Source organism: Acinonyx jubatus, chromosome X, assembly GCF_027475565.1.
Source record: "Acinonyx jubatus isolate Ajub_Pintada_27869175 chromosome X, VMU_Ajub_asm_v1.0, whole genome shotgun sequence".
NCBI lineage: Eukaryota > Metazoa > Chordata > Mammalia > Carnivora > Felidae > Acinonyx > Acinonyx jubatus.
In genome coordinates this window covers 71,803,535-71,820,191 of record NC_069389.1, presented here as the reverse complement: position 1 = coordinate 71,820,191, position 16,657 = coordinate 71,803,535, and the positions used below count along the sequence as shown (strand labels likewise).

The window sequence follows — 16,657 nt, the reverse complement described above, 5'->3', positions numbered from 1 at the left end:
AAAAACTACTACAACTGATACTGAATTCAGTGAAGTCACAAGATACAAAATTAGTGTACAGAAATTGGTCTCATTTCTATACACTAATAATGAAGCAGCAGAGAGAGAAATTAGGAAAATAATTGATTTTACAATTGCAACAAAAATAATAAGATACTTAGGAATAAAATTAACCAGAAGTGAACAACCTGTACTCTGAAAACTATAAAATATTGATTAAAGAAATTCAAGATGGCACAAAGAAATGGAAAGACATTCCATTATCATGTATTAGAAGAACAATTATTGGGGCACCTGGATAGCTCAGTGGGTTGAGCTCCCTACTTCGGCTCAGGTCATGATCTTACAGTCTGTGAGTTCAAGCCCCGCGTCGGGCTCTGTGCTGACAGCTCAGAGCCTGAAGCCTGTTTCAGATTCTGTCTCTCTCTCTCTCTCTCTCTGACCCTCTCTTGTTCATGCTCTGTCTCTCTCTGTATCAAAAATAAATAAACGTTAAAAAAATAAAAAAAACAATTATTGCTAAAATGTCTACACTACACAAAGCAATCTACAGATTTAATGCAATCCCTTTGTAGAATTTAAGAAACAAAACAAATGAACCTAGCATGAAAAAAAGAGGAAAACAAGAAACAGACTCTTAACCATAGAGAACCAGAGGCGAGGAGGGTGAGGGAATCGGTTAAAGAGGTGAAGGGGATCAAGGAGGGCATTTGTTGTGATGAGCACTGAGTGTTGTATGTAAGTGTGGAATCACTAAATTCTACACCTGAAACTAATATTGCACAGTATGTTAACTAGGCAGAAGACATGAACAGACATTTCTCAAAAGAAGATATAGAGATGGCCAACAGACACATGAAAAGATGCTCAACATCACTCACCATGAGGGAAATGCAAATTGAACTACAGTGAGTATCACTTCACACTTATCAGTATGGCTAAAATAGCACAAGAAACAACAACTTTTGGCAAGGATGTGGAAAAAAAGGAATTTCTGGCATTGTTGGTGGGAATGTAACAGGTGCAACCACTGTGGATAACAGTATGGAAGTTCCTCAAAAAGTTAGAACTAGAATTACCCTATGATACAGTAATCACACTACTGAGTATTTACCCCCAAAATATAAAACACTAATTCAGTGTCATACATGCACCTCTATGCTTATAGCAGTATTACTTACAATAGTCAAATTATGGAAGCAGCCCAAGTGTCTGTGGATAGATGCCTGTATAAAGAAGATGTGATATGTGTGTGTATATATATATATATATATATATATATATATATATATATATATATATATATCTTGCCATTTGCAACAACATGGATAGAACTAGAGTATAATGCTATGCAATATAAGTCAGAGAAAGATAAATATCATATTATTTCACTCATATATTGAATTTAAGAAACGAAACAAACAAGCAAAGAAAGAGAGAGTGCACGAGGAACTAAGAAACAGACTCTTAACTATAGAGAACAAACTGATGGGTACCAGAGGGGAAGGGGATGGAAGTATGGATAAAGTAGGTAATGGGGATTAAGGAGTGCACATTCACCATAAGCACTAGGTGATATATGGAATTGTTGAATCAGTATATTGTACACCTGAAACTAATATAACACTGTATGTTAACTATACTGGAATCAAAATAGAATAAAATTTTTAAAACAAAATTCTAAAATGTTACTTCATCCTATTAGTGCCAAGCACTTATTTTAATAAGAATGGAGAACATTAATAAAGATCTATTTATGAATAAAATAAGTTTATATTTTCATTTTTCCCACTGGAGGTGCATTTCGATAATAACCTCAAGTTTTCAGGAACCTAATAGTCATTAGCATTTGATTTGTTCTCTTTTGCTTTTTAGCATAGACCAAAAATGTGAATCTACACATCATATAAATCAGAGAATATAAAATTGAGTTATCTTAAAGTTGAAAGCATAAACTTCTAGTTAAAATTTCATCTTAGAGTTGAAAAAAATGAAGAAATCACTATATTCAAACTCCTCTGATCCTCTTAGAGGCAACTATGCTTTCTAAGACAAACACGTTATTTATTATAGACTGAAAGTTCTGCCTCAAATAACATTAGTGTATCTTTACTCACTGAACCTGATACTAACTGCACACCACTTTGAGCTATGGTTACATAAGATAAAGTAATAGTAGTTCCTTCAGAAAAATAAAGTTTGTTTGCTTTTTGTCTCCAGGATATATTATTCAATGCTTCATTCTTAGCAATTTAATTCAAGATTACTAAATCTCTTTGTAGAAGTTTTTCACAATTTGGATTTTCTTTTCTTTTTTTTTTCAATATATAAAATTTATTGTCAAATTGGTTTCCATACAACACCCAGTGCTCATCCCGTTTTCCAGCAGCACTTGCTGACGAGAATGCCTTTATTCAAATGAATATTCTTCCCTGCTTTGTTAAAGATTAGTTGGCCATACGTTTGTGGGTCTATTTCTGGGTTCTCTATTCTGTCTTTGATCTAAGTGTCTTTTTTGTGCCAATACCTTACTGTCTTGATGATTACAACTTTGCAGTATAGTTTGAAGTCTGGGATTGTGATGCCTCCTGCTGTGGTTTTCTTTTTCAAGGTTGCTTTTGTTGTTCAAGGTCTTTTCTGGTTCCATACATATTTTAGGATTATTTGTTCTAGCTATGTGAAGAATGTTCGTGTTATTTTGATAGGGATTGCATTGGCATGTAGGATTATTTTCTATAGCTCTGTGAAGAATGCTGGTGTTATTTCGATAGCTATTGCATTGAATATGTAGATTGCTTTGGGTAGTATCAATATTTTAACAATATATGTTCTTCCTATCTAGGAGCATGGACTCTTTTTTGCCATTTTTTCTTTGTGTCTTCTTCAATTTTTTTCATAAGCTTTCTATAGTTTTCAGTGTATAGATTTTTCACCTCTTTGGTTAGATTTATTCCTAGATATTTTATGGTTTTTGGTGCACCTGTAAATGGGATCGATTCCTTGATTTCTCTTTCTGTCGCTTCATTGTTGGTGTCTAGGAATGCTACCAATTTCTGTGCAATGATTTTATATCCTGCAACTTTGCTGAATTCATGAATCAGTTCTAGCAGTTTATTTTTAGTGGCATCTTTTCGGTTTTCCATATAGATTACCATGTCATCTGCGAAGAGCAAAAGTTTGACTTCCTTCTGGCCGATTTGGATGCATTTATTCCTTTGTGTTGTCTGACTGCTGAGGCTAAGACTTCTAATAATATGTTGAAGGCAGTGGCGATGGTGGACATCCCTGTCTTGTTCCTGACCTTAGCAGGGGAGATTTCAGCTTTTCCCCATTGAGGATGATATTAGAGTTGGGTCTTTCTTTTTTTTTTTTTTTTCTTTTCAATATATGAAATTTATTGTCAAAATAGTTTCCATACAACACCCAGTGCTCATCCCAAAAGGTGCCCTCCTCAATACCCATCACCCACCCTCCCCTCGCTCCCACCCCCCATCAACCCTCACTTTGTTCTTGGTTTTTAAGTGTTTCTTATGCTTTGGCTCTCTCCCACTCTAACCTCTTTTTTTTTTTTCCTTCCCTTCGCCCATGGGTTTCTGTTAAGTTTCTCAGGATCCACATAAGAGTGAAAACATATGGTATCTGTCTTTCTCTGTATGGCTTATTTCACTTAGCATCACACTCTCCAGTTCCATCCACGTTGCTACAAAGGGCCATATTTCGTTCTTTCTCACTGCCCTGTAGTACTCCATTGTGTATATAAACCACAATTTCTTTATCCATTCATCAGTTGATGGACATTTAGGCTTTTTCCATAATTTGGCTATTGTTGAGAGTGCTGCTATAAACATTGGGGTACAAGTGCCCCTATGCATCAGTACTCTTGTATCCCTTGGGTAAATTCCTAGCAGTGCTATTGCTGGGTCATAGGGTAGGTCTATTTTTAACTTTCTGAGGAATGTCCACACTGTTTTCCAGAGTGGCTGCACCAATTTGCATTCCCACCAACAGTGCAAGAGGGTTCCCGTTTCTCCACATCCTCTCCAGCATCTATAGTCTCCGGATTTGTTCATTTTGGCCGCTCTGACATGCAGAAGGTTGAAACTAGACCACTTTCTCACACCATTCACAAAAATAAACTCAAAATGGATAAAGGACCTGAATGTGAGACAGGAAACCATCAAAACCCTAGAGAAGAAAGCAGGAAAAGACCTCTCTGACCTCAGCCGTAGCAATCTCTTACTCAACACATCCCCAAAGGCAAGGGAATTAAAAGCAAAAATGAATTACTGGGACCTTATGAAGATAAAAAGCTTCTGCACAGCAAAGGAAACAACCAACAAAACTAAAAGGCAACCAACGGAATGGGAAAAGATATTTGCAAATGACATATCAGACAAATGGCTAGTATCCAAAATCTATAAAGAGCTCACCAAACTCCACACCCAAAAAACAAATAACCCAGGGAAGAAATGGGCAGAAAACATGAATAGACACTTCTCTAAAGAAGACATCCGGATGGCCAACAGGCACATGAAAAGATGCTCAACGTCGTTCCTCATCAGGGAAATACAAATCAAAACCACACTCAGATATCACAATTTGGATTTTCTAAACCCAGATTTCAAAACACATCTAACTTTAACCATAAGTCCAAACTTTTGACCAATAGGAAAGATATTTAGTTCTCACTTAGTTTTAAAATTAAAGACCAAATAGTTGTATCTTTTTAAAAAATAAAATAGAAATAAGTGCCCAAATCCTTGATTATGTGAAAAGACTAGCCCAAATTAAATTTTCTTTGAAGGGTGATTGAAAAGATAAAGATGCTTTATGAAATGGGCAAAATGGGTGATGATTTCAACTAAGACCACTAATCTGAGAAACACTTGATCTTCATGCTCTGTCAGCACAAACTGTCAACCTTTGAAACACTGCCACGTCTGTCTCAAGGGAAGCAATCAACACACTGTCACTATACTAGTATAGGAACATTATTGATACATGCAAAGGAAGATGGAAATCTGAAGGAGAAAATGAAGACATATGTAATATGATTACACAAACTAAATTACCCTGAGTTCCAACCATAAGAAGAAGCAGGTCTCTATAGTTTACATCTATACCTTGATTCAGATTGGGTACATGAAATTTATTTCTATTTGTGAAAAATTGGTTTCCCTGTCAACAAGACTTAGAATGTGAAAAAAAAAACTGTATAAATAACAGGCCATCATAATAATAATAAGATTAAATAAGATTAAAATTAAAGAGATATTGTAATATCTTATTCCTGGTGAACAGCCTCAAATGCTTCAAGGACTCAATTGCATATATATAGATATAGATATAGATATATAGATATAGATATATATATATTATATATATATTATATATGGTGTATGCATTATATTATATATGGTGTATACAGATATATAAATATCTGCATCTAACTATATATATATGTATTGTATATATATATATACAATACATATATATATATACATATATATACACACACATATTACATATATATATGTGTATATATATATATGTATATGTATATATATATATATATATATATATATATATATAATAATTCCAGCCTTGGAATTGTTTCATACTTGCAAAATTTTCTAGCAAGACCATTGAAAGGGAGATTAATTTTAATTATATAATTGTTATAATTATATAGTATATATTATATTATATTATAATTATATAATTATAAGAATATATATAGTTAGATACAGATATTTATATATCTGTATATACCACATATAATATATAATAAAATATTTTAAAGTATATTATTCAATAACATTTAATAAAGCGATATATTTATGATATATATAAAATAAAATATATTTTAATACATAAAAAGTGTATATACATACATAAATAAAAGTGTGTATATGTACGTATATACATATGTTATTGTATATATAGATATATATATAATTATAAATATTTAGCATAGGTAGTTGAAATTAAGGGAAGTTATACTAAAATATGACAGGGAATTCACATTCTAGCATAACTTTACTTGAAACAAGGAAAAGTGAAGATTTTGTTTCTGGATGTTTTAAGTGGCAACCAACATCAGACATTTTTAATGAATCTTTTTCTTTTTTCTTTAGAACGTATCCTAATCTCTTAACAAGTTGAAAAAAAAAACCTTGCCAGGGTCCCACAGATAAGGTTTATGTTAACATAATTTTCTCTGTACTAAGCAGAATCATATGGAGGTTATCACTTCATTATTTCATATTCGCTTTCTCCTTTTTTTATTTCTTTCTTTTTTCTTCTTCCTCCCTTCTTACATCATGAACTTGTTGTGATCCCCATCGTCAAGATTATCTATCTATCTGTCAATTAAATCTAAGAGTCAGAGACCTTATTCTGGACCCCAACTTTATCATACTAGTCATATGATCATAAACACAATAAAATTATTACTCTAAAATGCATTTCCAGGGGCACCTGGGTGGCTCAGTCGGTTGGGACTCCGACTTCGGCTCAGGTCATGATCTCGTGTTCCGTGAGTTTGAGCCCCGCGTCGGGCTCTGTGCTGACAGCTCAGAGCCTGCAGCCTGTTTCAGATTCTGTGTCTCCCTCTCTCTCTGACCTTCCCCCATTCATGCTCTGTCTCTCTCTGTCTCAAAAATGATTAAAAATATAAAAAAAATTAAAAAAAATAAAATGAATTTCCAAGTATTAAAAATGTGGAATAACGTTTTCCTTGTTTATGCCAAAGCATATGTAACATAACAAAAATGCAAAAAATAAAGAAAAGTATTTATAAATTAAATTTTTGAAGATAAATATTCTGTTTTATATTATTTTATATTATATACATTTTTGGTGCATCTATTTATTTTTATTTTAGAAAGAGAGAGATCATGAATGAGGGAGAGGAGCAGAGGGAGAAATAGAGAATCTTAAGCAGGCTCCACACTCAGTGTGGGACCCAACAAGGGCCCAATCCCAAAAATCTGGGATCATGACCTGAGACAAAATAAAAAATTGAACACTCAATAGACTGAGCCATCCAGGCGTCCCAAAATTTTTGATACATGATTTATTAATCATTTCCACCACTGCCTTTATTTTCACTTAATATAGAACTGTCAACAGTGGGACCTCTTTATGTGTACACTGACCTATTTTTCCCTAATTTTTTTCTCTATATCTCCCCCTCCCCTCACATTTTGTTCTCTGAACTTTACATATACATTTTATATGTCCCTAGTTAGAATAAACTATGATTTTGCTAGTCTTGTCTATTCAACAAAAATATAACAAATTAATATTTATTAAATTCTCATCCTCTTCAGCAGAAGTTATTATTATGGTTGGCTTACTTGCTTTTAAAGTGTGACATTTATTAAAGTTTATGGATGAATCATAATATATTTATTTTCTTTAATTTTATTTAATCTCTCCATCTCCTCAGCATACTTACTACTTTCATGACAAGACCTTTCTGTAAGTCAAAGTATATCCAATTCAAGAAGCACTGAAAACTCCTATTAAATTCAAGCAAACCTCGTCATCACCAAGACATATAGTCAAATTCATAAAATACACATACAAGGAAAGAATTCTGAGAGCATCAAGGGAAAAGAAAGCCCTTAATCTACCATGGTAGACAGATCAGAATCACAGGAGATCTTTCCACAGAAACATGGAAGATCAGCAGGAAATGACAGGATATATTCAACAGGTTGAATGGGAAAAATAAACAGACAAGAATACTTTATCTAGTGAGGTTTTCATTCAGAATAGAAGGAGAGATAAAGAGATTCCTAGACAAACAAAAAAGTAAAGGAGTTTGTCACCACTAAAGTGGCCCTGCAAGAAATATTAAAGGGGATTCACTGAGGGGGAGAAAAAGACCAAAGCAACAAACACTAAAAGGAACAGAACACCACTAGAAACAACACTTTTACAAGTAACAAAATGGCACTAAATTCATATCTTTCAATAATCACTCTGAATGTAAATAAACTAAATGTTCCAATAAAAAGACATAGGGTATAACAATGAATTAAACAAAGAAACAAATAAACAACAACAAAAAAACAAGACCCATCTATATGTTGCCTGCAAGAGACTCACAAATATCATATGATTACATTAATCTGTAGAATTTAAGAAAAAAACATAAACATAAGGGAAGAGAAGGAAAATAATAAGGTAAAAACAGAGAGGCAGGCAAATCATAAAAGACTCTGACATATAGAGAACAAACTGAGGGATGCTGGTGGGGAAGTGGGGGGAATGGGCTAAATGTGTGATGGGCATTAAGGAGGGCACTTGTTGGGATGAGCACTGGGTCTTATATGTAAGTTATGAGTCACTAAATTCTACTTCTGAAATCATACTAAACTACATTAACTAACTTTAATTTGAATAAATTTAAAAAAAAGAGACTCACGGGGCTCCTGGGTGGCTCAGTCGGTTAAGTGTCCGACTTCAGCTCAGGTCATGATCTTGCGGTTCGTGAGTTCAAGCCCCGCGTCGGGCTCTGTGCTGACAGCTCAGAGCCTGGAGCCTGTTTCAGATTCTGTGTCTCCCTCTCTCGCTCTGACCCTCCCCCATTCATGTTCTGTCTCTCTCTGTCTCAAAAATAAATAAACATTAAAAAAAATTAAAAAAAAAATAGACTCACTTTAGACCAAAATACACCAGCATATTGAAAGTGAGGGGTGGAGAAATATTTATCATGCAAATGGATGTTAGAAAAAACACAGTACCAACATTTATATCAGACAAACTAGATTTTAAAACAAAGACTGTAACAAGAAATGAAGAAGGACATTATATCATAATTAAGGGGCCTATTGATCAAGAAGACCTAACAATTATAAATATTTATGCCCTCAACTTAAAACAAATAAATATATAAATGAGTTAAAAACAAACATAAAGGAACTCATTGATAATAATACAATAATAATAGGAGACTTAAACACCCCCACTTACTGCAATGGAAAGATAATCTTAGCAGAAAATCAACGACAAAACAATGACATTGAATGACATACTGAGCAAGACAAACTTAACATATATTCAGAACATTTCCTCCAAAAGCAGCAGAATACACATTCATTTTGAGTGCACATAGTGAATTCTCCAGAATATATCACATACTGTGTCACAAATCAGCCTTCACCAAATATAAAAAGATAAAGATCATACCATGCATATTTTCAGACCGCAACACTATGAAACTTGAAGTCAACCACAAGAAAAAACTTGGAAAGATCAGAAATACATGGAGGTTAAAGAACACCCTACTAAAGAAGGACTGGGATAACCAGGAAATTAAAAAAGGAATTAAAAAGTACATAGAAGCAAATGAAAATGAAAACACGGCATTCTAAAACCTTTGGGATGGAGGAAAGGCAGTCCTAAGAGGGAAGCATGTTGCAATACAGGGCTACTCAAGAAGCAAGGAAAATCTCAAATACACAACCTAGCCTTACACATAAAGGAACTAGAAAAGGAACAACAAATATTGCCAAAATGCAGCATAAGAAGGGAAACAGTAAAGATTAGAGCAGAAATAAATGATATAGAAACAAAAAGTCAGTAGGACAGAACAACAAAACTAAGACCTGGTTCTATGAAAAAATTAGTAACATTGATAAATCCCAGCCAAAGAGAAAGGACCTAAATAAATTAAATTTTGAATGAAAAAAAGACATCACAACCACCACAGGAATATAAATAATCATAAAAGATTATTAAAGATATATGAATTTTTTGTCAAAATTCTGGGCAATCTGGAAGAAATGGACAAACTACCAGAAACAGACAAACAACCAAAACTGAAACAGGAAGAAATAGAAAATTTTAACAGACCCGTATCCAGCAAAGAAATTGAATCAGTAATCAAAAATCTCCCCCACCCCCAACACACACACAAACAAAAAAGACCAGGGCCAGATGGCTTCCCAGGAGAATTCTACCAGGTGTTTAAAGAAGAATTAATATCTATTCTTCTGAAATTATTCCAAAAAATAGGAATGAGGGGTGCCTGGTTGGCTCAGTAGGTTATGTGTCCAATTCTTGATTTCAGCTCAGGTCATGATCTCATGGCCTTGAGATAGAGCCCCGTGTTGGGCTCTGCAATGACAGCATGGGACCTGCTTAGTATTCTCTCTTTCCCTCTCTCTCTTCCCCTCCCCGGTCACGTTCTCTCTCTCTCTCTCTCTCTCTCTCTCTCTCTCTCTCTCTCTCCGTCTCTATCTCTATCTCTATCATCTCTATCTCTATCTCTATCTCTATTTCAAAATAAATAAATAAACTTAAAAAAAATAGAAATGGAAGGGAAACTTCCAAACTCCTTCTATGAGGTTAACATTACCTTGATTCCAAAACCAGACAAAGACCCCACTACAAAGGAAAATTACAGGCCAATATCCCTCATGAACATGGATGCAAAAATTCTTAACAAGATAATGGCAAATAGAATTCAACAGTACATTAAAAGAATCATTCATCTTGATCAATTGTAATTTATCCCTGTGCTGCAGGGGAGGTTCAATATTCACAAATCAATCACCACGATACACCACATGAATAAAATAAAGGAAAAGAACCATATGATCCTCTCAATAGAGGCAGAAAATGCATTTGACAAAACACAGCATCCATTCTTTATAAAAAAAAACCTTCAACAAAGTAGGGATAGATGGAATATACCTCAATATCATAGAGGCCATATTAGAAAGACCCAAAGTTAATATCATCCTCAATGGGGAAAAACTGAGAGCTTTTCATCTATGGTCAGGAACAAAGCAGGGATGTCCACTCTCCATTATTGTTTTACATAATACTGTAAGTCTTAGACTTAGAAATCAGATAACAAAAATAAATAAAGGGCATCCAAATCAGCAAGGGAGAAATAAAACTTTCACTATTTGCAGATGACATGATATTCTACGTAGAAAACCCAAAAGACTCCACGAAAAATTTCTAGAACTGATAAATGAATTGAGCAAAGTCATATGATATAAAATCAATGTGCAGAAATCTGTTTCATCTCTATACACCAACAATGAAGCAGCAGAAAAAGAAATAAAAGATTCTATCACATTTACAAATGCACAAAAAAACATAAGATACCTAGAAATAAACCTAACCAAAGTGGGAAAATATATGTAGTCTGAATATTATAGAACACTTATGAAAGAAATTGAAGATGGCACAAAGAAATGGAAAAACATTCCATGCTCCTGGATCAGAAGACAAACGTTAAAATGTCTATACTAACCAAAGTAATCTACACATTTAATGCAATCCCTACCAAAAAAGCATCAGTATTTTTCACAGAGCTAGAGCAAACAATCTGAGGATTTGTATGGAACCACAAAATACCCTGAATAGCCAAAGCAATAAAAAAAAAAAAAAAGCAAACATGGAGGCATCACGATTTTGGACCTCAAGGTATATTATAAAGCTTTAATCATCTAGACAGTATGGTACTGACAAAAAAACAAACAGATATAGACAGAATAGATAACACAGAAATGGACCCACAACTATATAGTCAACTAATCTTCAACAAAGCAGGAAAGAACATCCAGTGGAAAAAAAGACAGCCTCTTCAACCAATGGTGTTGGGAAACCTGGACAGTTACATGAAGAAGAATTAAACTGAACCACTTTCTTACACCATACACAAAAATAAATTCAGAATGGATGAAAGACCTAAATGTGAGACAGGAAAACATCAAAATCCTAGAGGAGAACACAGGAAGCAACCTCTTTGACCTTGGCCGTAGCAGCTTTTTACTAGACATGTTGCTGGAGGCAAGGGAAACAAAAGCAGAAATAAAGTATTGGGACTTGATCAAGATAAAAAGCATTTGCACAGTGAAGGAAAGGATCAACAAAACTAAAAGGCAGCATACAAAATGGGAGAAGCTATTTGCAAATGACATATCAGATAAAGGTTAGTATCCAAAATCTCTGTAGAACTTATAAAACTCAACACACACAAAAACCAAATAATCTAGTTAATAAATGGAAAGTAGATATGAATAGACATTTTTTCAATTAAAACATAAAGATGGCTAACTGACACATGAAAAGATGCTCTATATCACTCATCATCAGGGGAATAAAATTAAAAACAATATGAGATACCACATCACACTTGTCAGAATGGCTAAAATTAACAACCCAGGACACAACAGGTGTTGGCGAGGATGTGGAGAAAGAGGAATCTTCTTGCATTGTTGGTAGGAATGCAAACTGGTGCAGCTACTCTGGAAAACAGTAGGCAGGTTCCTCAAATGTTAACAATAGAACTATCCTATAACACAGCAATTGCACTACTAAGTATTTAACTAAAGGATACAAAATACTGAATCGAACTGGCACATATAAACCCCAATGTTTATAGCAGCATTATCAATAATAGCCAAATTATGGCAAGAACTCAAATGTCCACTGACTGATGAATAAAGAAGTAGTGTATATATAGAATGGAATATTACTCAGCTATCAAAAATAATGAAATCTTGCCATTTGAAACAGTTATTTTAAAACATTTCCAAAAATCTTCTGCATGTGTATCTACTTTCTACTGGATGTTTATTATCCCAATTCTGCCTGTGACATTTACATTGTTGTCTTCATATTACGACCAAGGAAACTAGAAGTCAGAAAAATTAAGCTGGAGGTGGCATATCTAGTCAGCAGTAAGCACAAAATTGTGATCTATATCTTTCTGACCCCAGCATATTTTTCCATTTCATCAGATAAGGAGATACCATTACAGAAGGCTTACCTATAAGTGCTCATTTATAAATGTTCTACCCCTTATCTTTTACTTCTTATACTCACACACAAATATGCATTTCAGTTGAATTCACTCAAGAGATCTTTAGCCTTTGATTTTTGAATATATTCATAAACAAATATATCTTTACAACACATCAGCATCAGCTGAGCAGGTTTACAATATATCTCTCTCAGGCCCAAACCTTCAGATGATATACATCAAAATAATCTATGTATTTTTAGAATATTTTGTAACACTGGCCATTATGTTAAATCATAATCTTGTAGCGAATAGTCAGAAAATGTTTATAAAACTTTAAAAATACCTTGATCAACCTATATTAATTCTACACAGTTTTTCTTCCACACATTTTCCAAAATCATTCAAGTGCATTGAAACTATTTCACATACCCAAATCTGAGTTTCTTATTATCCTATGTACTCTATAGATAATTAAGAAGAATCACCTGTTCACTTGTTAAACAAGACCCCTCTGCACATATTCCAAATACCAATTGTTACACCTATTCTTCTCTCTGTCTTCCCTGCCCCAAGACCCAAGTCAAGCCAAAACAGGTACTTAACATAAACTGAAACTTTTTGGCTAAAAAGCTTACTTACCTTTTATAGCAAATGAGTGTTCTGTGTTTTCAAATAATTAGAACAAAATGAAAATATTTAACATTAGCAGCACATTGGCTAAAATTTAATCTCATTCTGATGACTCAAGTGATGCTTAAAGATATTTCCTTGACGGGAAATCATCATTAAAACTATTATTCTGTATATGTGCAGAAACATTAGTAATAAAAAATGTTCTATTCACCCCTCAAATAAATGTATTTGGCATCTTGTCTAATGGCAAGATAAAGCTTTCTATCTAAAATGACCACTGAGTAAAAATGATAGATTTATGCATTTATTCTTAATGTTTACATTTGTTTGTTTAGGTCCACTTCGTGGCAGAGTCATGATTAGACAAATTAAAAGTAAGGTATTAGGTAGTTTATTGATTTGTAAGTAGCAGGGTTGAGCTCCTTATCTGACTCCTATAATAGATTGTTAAAGGAAACATGAACAACCGCTTGAAAATAAATGTACATAAAGTAAAAATTCATAAACCACCTGCAATTGCAATCATTGCATTGATGAATTTCCTCCACTATGCTTGAACTTTAAAAAAATTCAGTTTACTCAATTTTGGCTTTCTCAAAATTTGAAGTACACTAAGATATTTTTTTTCCTTTTAAAAATGAATTATCTTTTAAAAAGTGTTTTTAAAACACACCTTAATTACTTGGTATTTTTGAACTCCATTTATTCCTAATGTCAGGATCAATGGCTGCTGGGAGAGCATACCGAGAGTTTATAGCCGAGTTCTCCGGAATTGATATATTGATAACTGTTGCTGGGAATAATGGTGCGTTATCATTTATGTCTTCTAACAGAAAACGTATCTTAACCAGTCTAAATATTTCATCTGGCAAAACGCCAACCTCCACTTCATAAAAGCAACGGGTTTCCACCAGGATATCAGCACATAATTTCTCACGATCAGTGCGAGTTCCAGCAGTGAAGATCTCACCAGTGCCCTCTTCAATTCGAATCAGGGGCACATCTCCAGTCTTGTACACTAGCTTAAACTGCATAGGAGATGTGAGGGACTTCTCTGGAATCAGTGACAAGTTGAATTCTTTCAGCAAGTTACCTATCAGAACATTTTCTGGCATTTCTTCTTGGACTGTGTAGTTTTTCTCCTGGGCGCCAGACTGAAACACGACGCATGCTAACAGGACTGCAAATATATACGTCCCAGACAGCAAGTCCATAGCAAGCACAATTGTAATGTTTCCCTGTATCAACACACGGAAAACTGTCAAAGAGAAATGGAAAAAAAAAAGAGAGAGAGAGAAGAGGAAGAAAAAGAAGAAATTATTAAAGCCAACCATTAAATGTATGTTAACTAAATGCTCAGTTTTAAAATCATTAAATTAAAATATTATTACAATTGACACTATTAAATAATATTATACATTTTTTTCATTAAGGCAAATTATACAACATACCTATAGTAATTAAAAGACTCAGTATTTATTAACGTGGTCATCATTGATAAAAATATGTAAAAGATATAATATACCAAGATAGATAAAGGTAATAAAAATAATTTAAAACACTGAATTCAATACTTAAGGGACAGTAAGGTATATCTTTTACCAATAACAAAATACAGTCATTATATATTATTATAATATGGTTTTCAAATGTAATTCTTCTATTGGTAATAAATGTTTTATGCAATATTCCATGTGTTCATCTCTGTACATAAAAAAAATCAATCTATGTGAAAAGAAATCAAGAATCATAACATATGAAGGATTCAGGAAGTTTGGATTAAAGAAGTAAAATCCTGAGATAGAGGAGGGGGTTGATGTGACAAATGGTTATAAATGAGAAGAACTACCATGTGAAAATGAGATTCAAGTTTCCTTTCTTTGGATGAGAGGAACAAGACTAGGTAATAACTACAAGGAGGCAATTTTCAACTCAACATAAACAATTGCCTATTAAATTATTCTGTGGGGAAAAAACAGTTTTCAGATGATAGTGAGAAGTTAGCTAATCAGCTTAGATCTACATGTTTATGATTTGGTAGATAACATCCAAACATTCAATGGAAGAAACTGACTAGAAGATATTCTAACTTTCAGAATTTATGTTTATAGATTGAAAGTAGATCATATTAAAATGGGTTTTCATGGGGGGCCTGGGTGGCTTCAAGTCAGTTAAGCATCCAACTTTGCCTCAGGTCATGATCTAGCAGTCTGTGAGTTTGAACTCCATGTCAGCCTCTGCACTGACAGCTCAGAGCCTGAAGCCTGCTCCAGATTTTGTGTCTCCCTCTCTCAAAAATAAACATAACAAAAAAGTCTCTCTGATTGATTTTTCCCCCTTGCTTATTATTTTTCACTTATTGAAATTTGCCAAATTATTTCAGGTCTCTAGTTCTTCTGATAATATTCAATAACAAATTTTTATTTCCTCATAACTTGCAATTTTTTCTTCAGTTTCCTTTATTAATTCTCAATTTGGTTTGTTTGATATAGTATAAATTTGGCATACTAAATATCTTTTAATATCTTGTTTCAAGAAACATTTTAATGTGCTTCTGGATGTTATTTATAGATAATCTATTAATATAAACAAAATAAAATTTGTATCATGCTGCACTAAATGCTATCAGATGTTATAATTTTACAATTAAATAGGAATTAATGCATCTATCAGATATTATAATTTTACAATTAAATAGGAATTAATGCAGCTATCAATGCATTCAAAATTTTTAAAAGATCAGCTGACAGATGGTCATTTAAAAATCCATAACAGAAAATTATTTTTTCATTACAGAAAATTATTAATGCACATAGGTATCTAATTAAGGAAGTTCTCAATATTTATTGATAATTGATAACATTAACAAAATTCTAGTAATGGTTCTAAATACAGGAAGACTCATGAAATGATAGATATAAATAAATTTGTGATAAATATTATGGTCTGATTATGTCAGACAATGTATTATATTAAATAATTTTCCCACTGTATAGCTGTGCATCTGCAGTTTAAAAAAAATATGCACTTGGACAGGTCAGAAGACACAAAAGTGAGAAAAAAAGAAACCTTCCTATTTGCAATCGTTAATAGAATAAATATATTTGTTGCAACAATTGAAATAGTTTAGGTCAACCAATAAATGAACCAGATAAACTTGAAACATTTCATTTAAAAATTCTTATCACAGAAGTAAAAACATATATATTATGAATCCACCCACTTTCCTGTGTTGAGCAGTTCATG

The 16,657-nt window shown here is 33.3% G+C and overlaps 1 protein-coding gene across 1 annotated transcript in view; it reads right to left on the bottom strand.

The window, feature by feature from the left end:
- Positions 1–16,657, bottom strand: part of PCDH11X (protocadherin 11 X-linked) — a 136,544-nt gene that overhangs the window by 73,052 nt on the left and 46,835 nt on the right. Inside the window, 2 exon segments of the mRNA XM_053201430.1 lie at positions 14,085–14,120; positions 14,122–14,669. Coding sequence (XP_053057405.1) covers positions 14,085–14,120; positions 14,122–14,625 — 540 coding nt within the window. The 5' untranslated portion in view covers positions 14,626–14,669.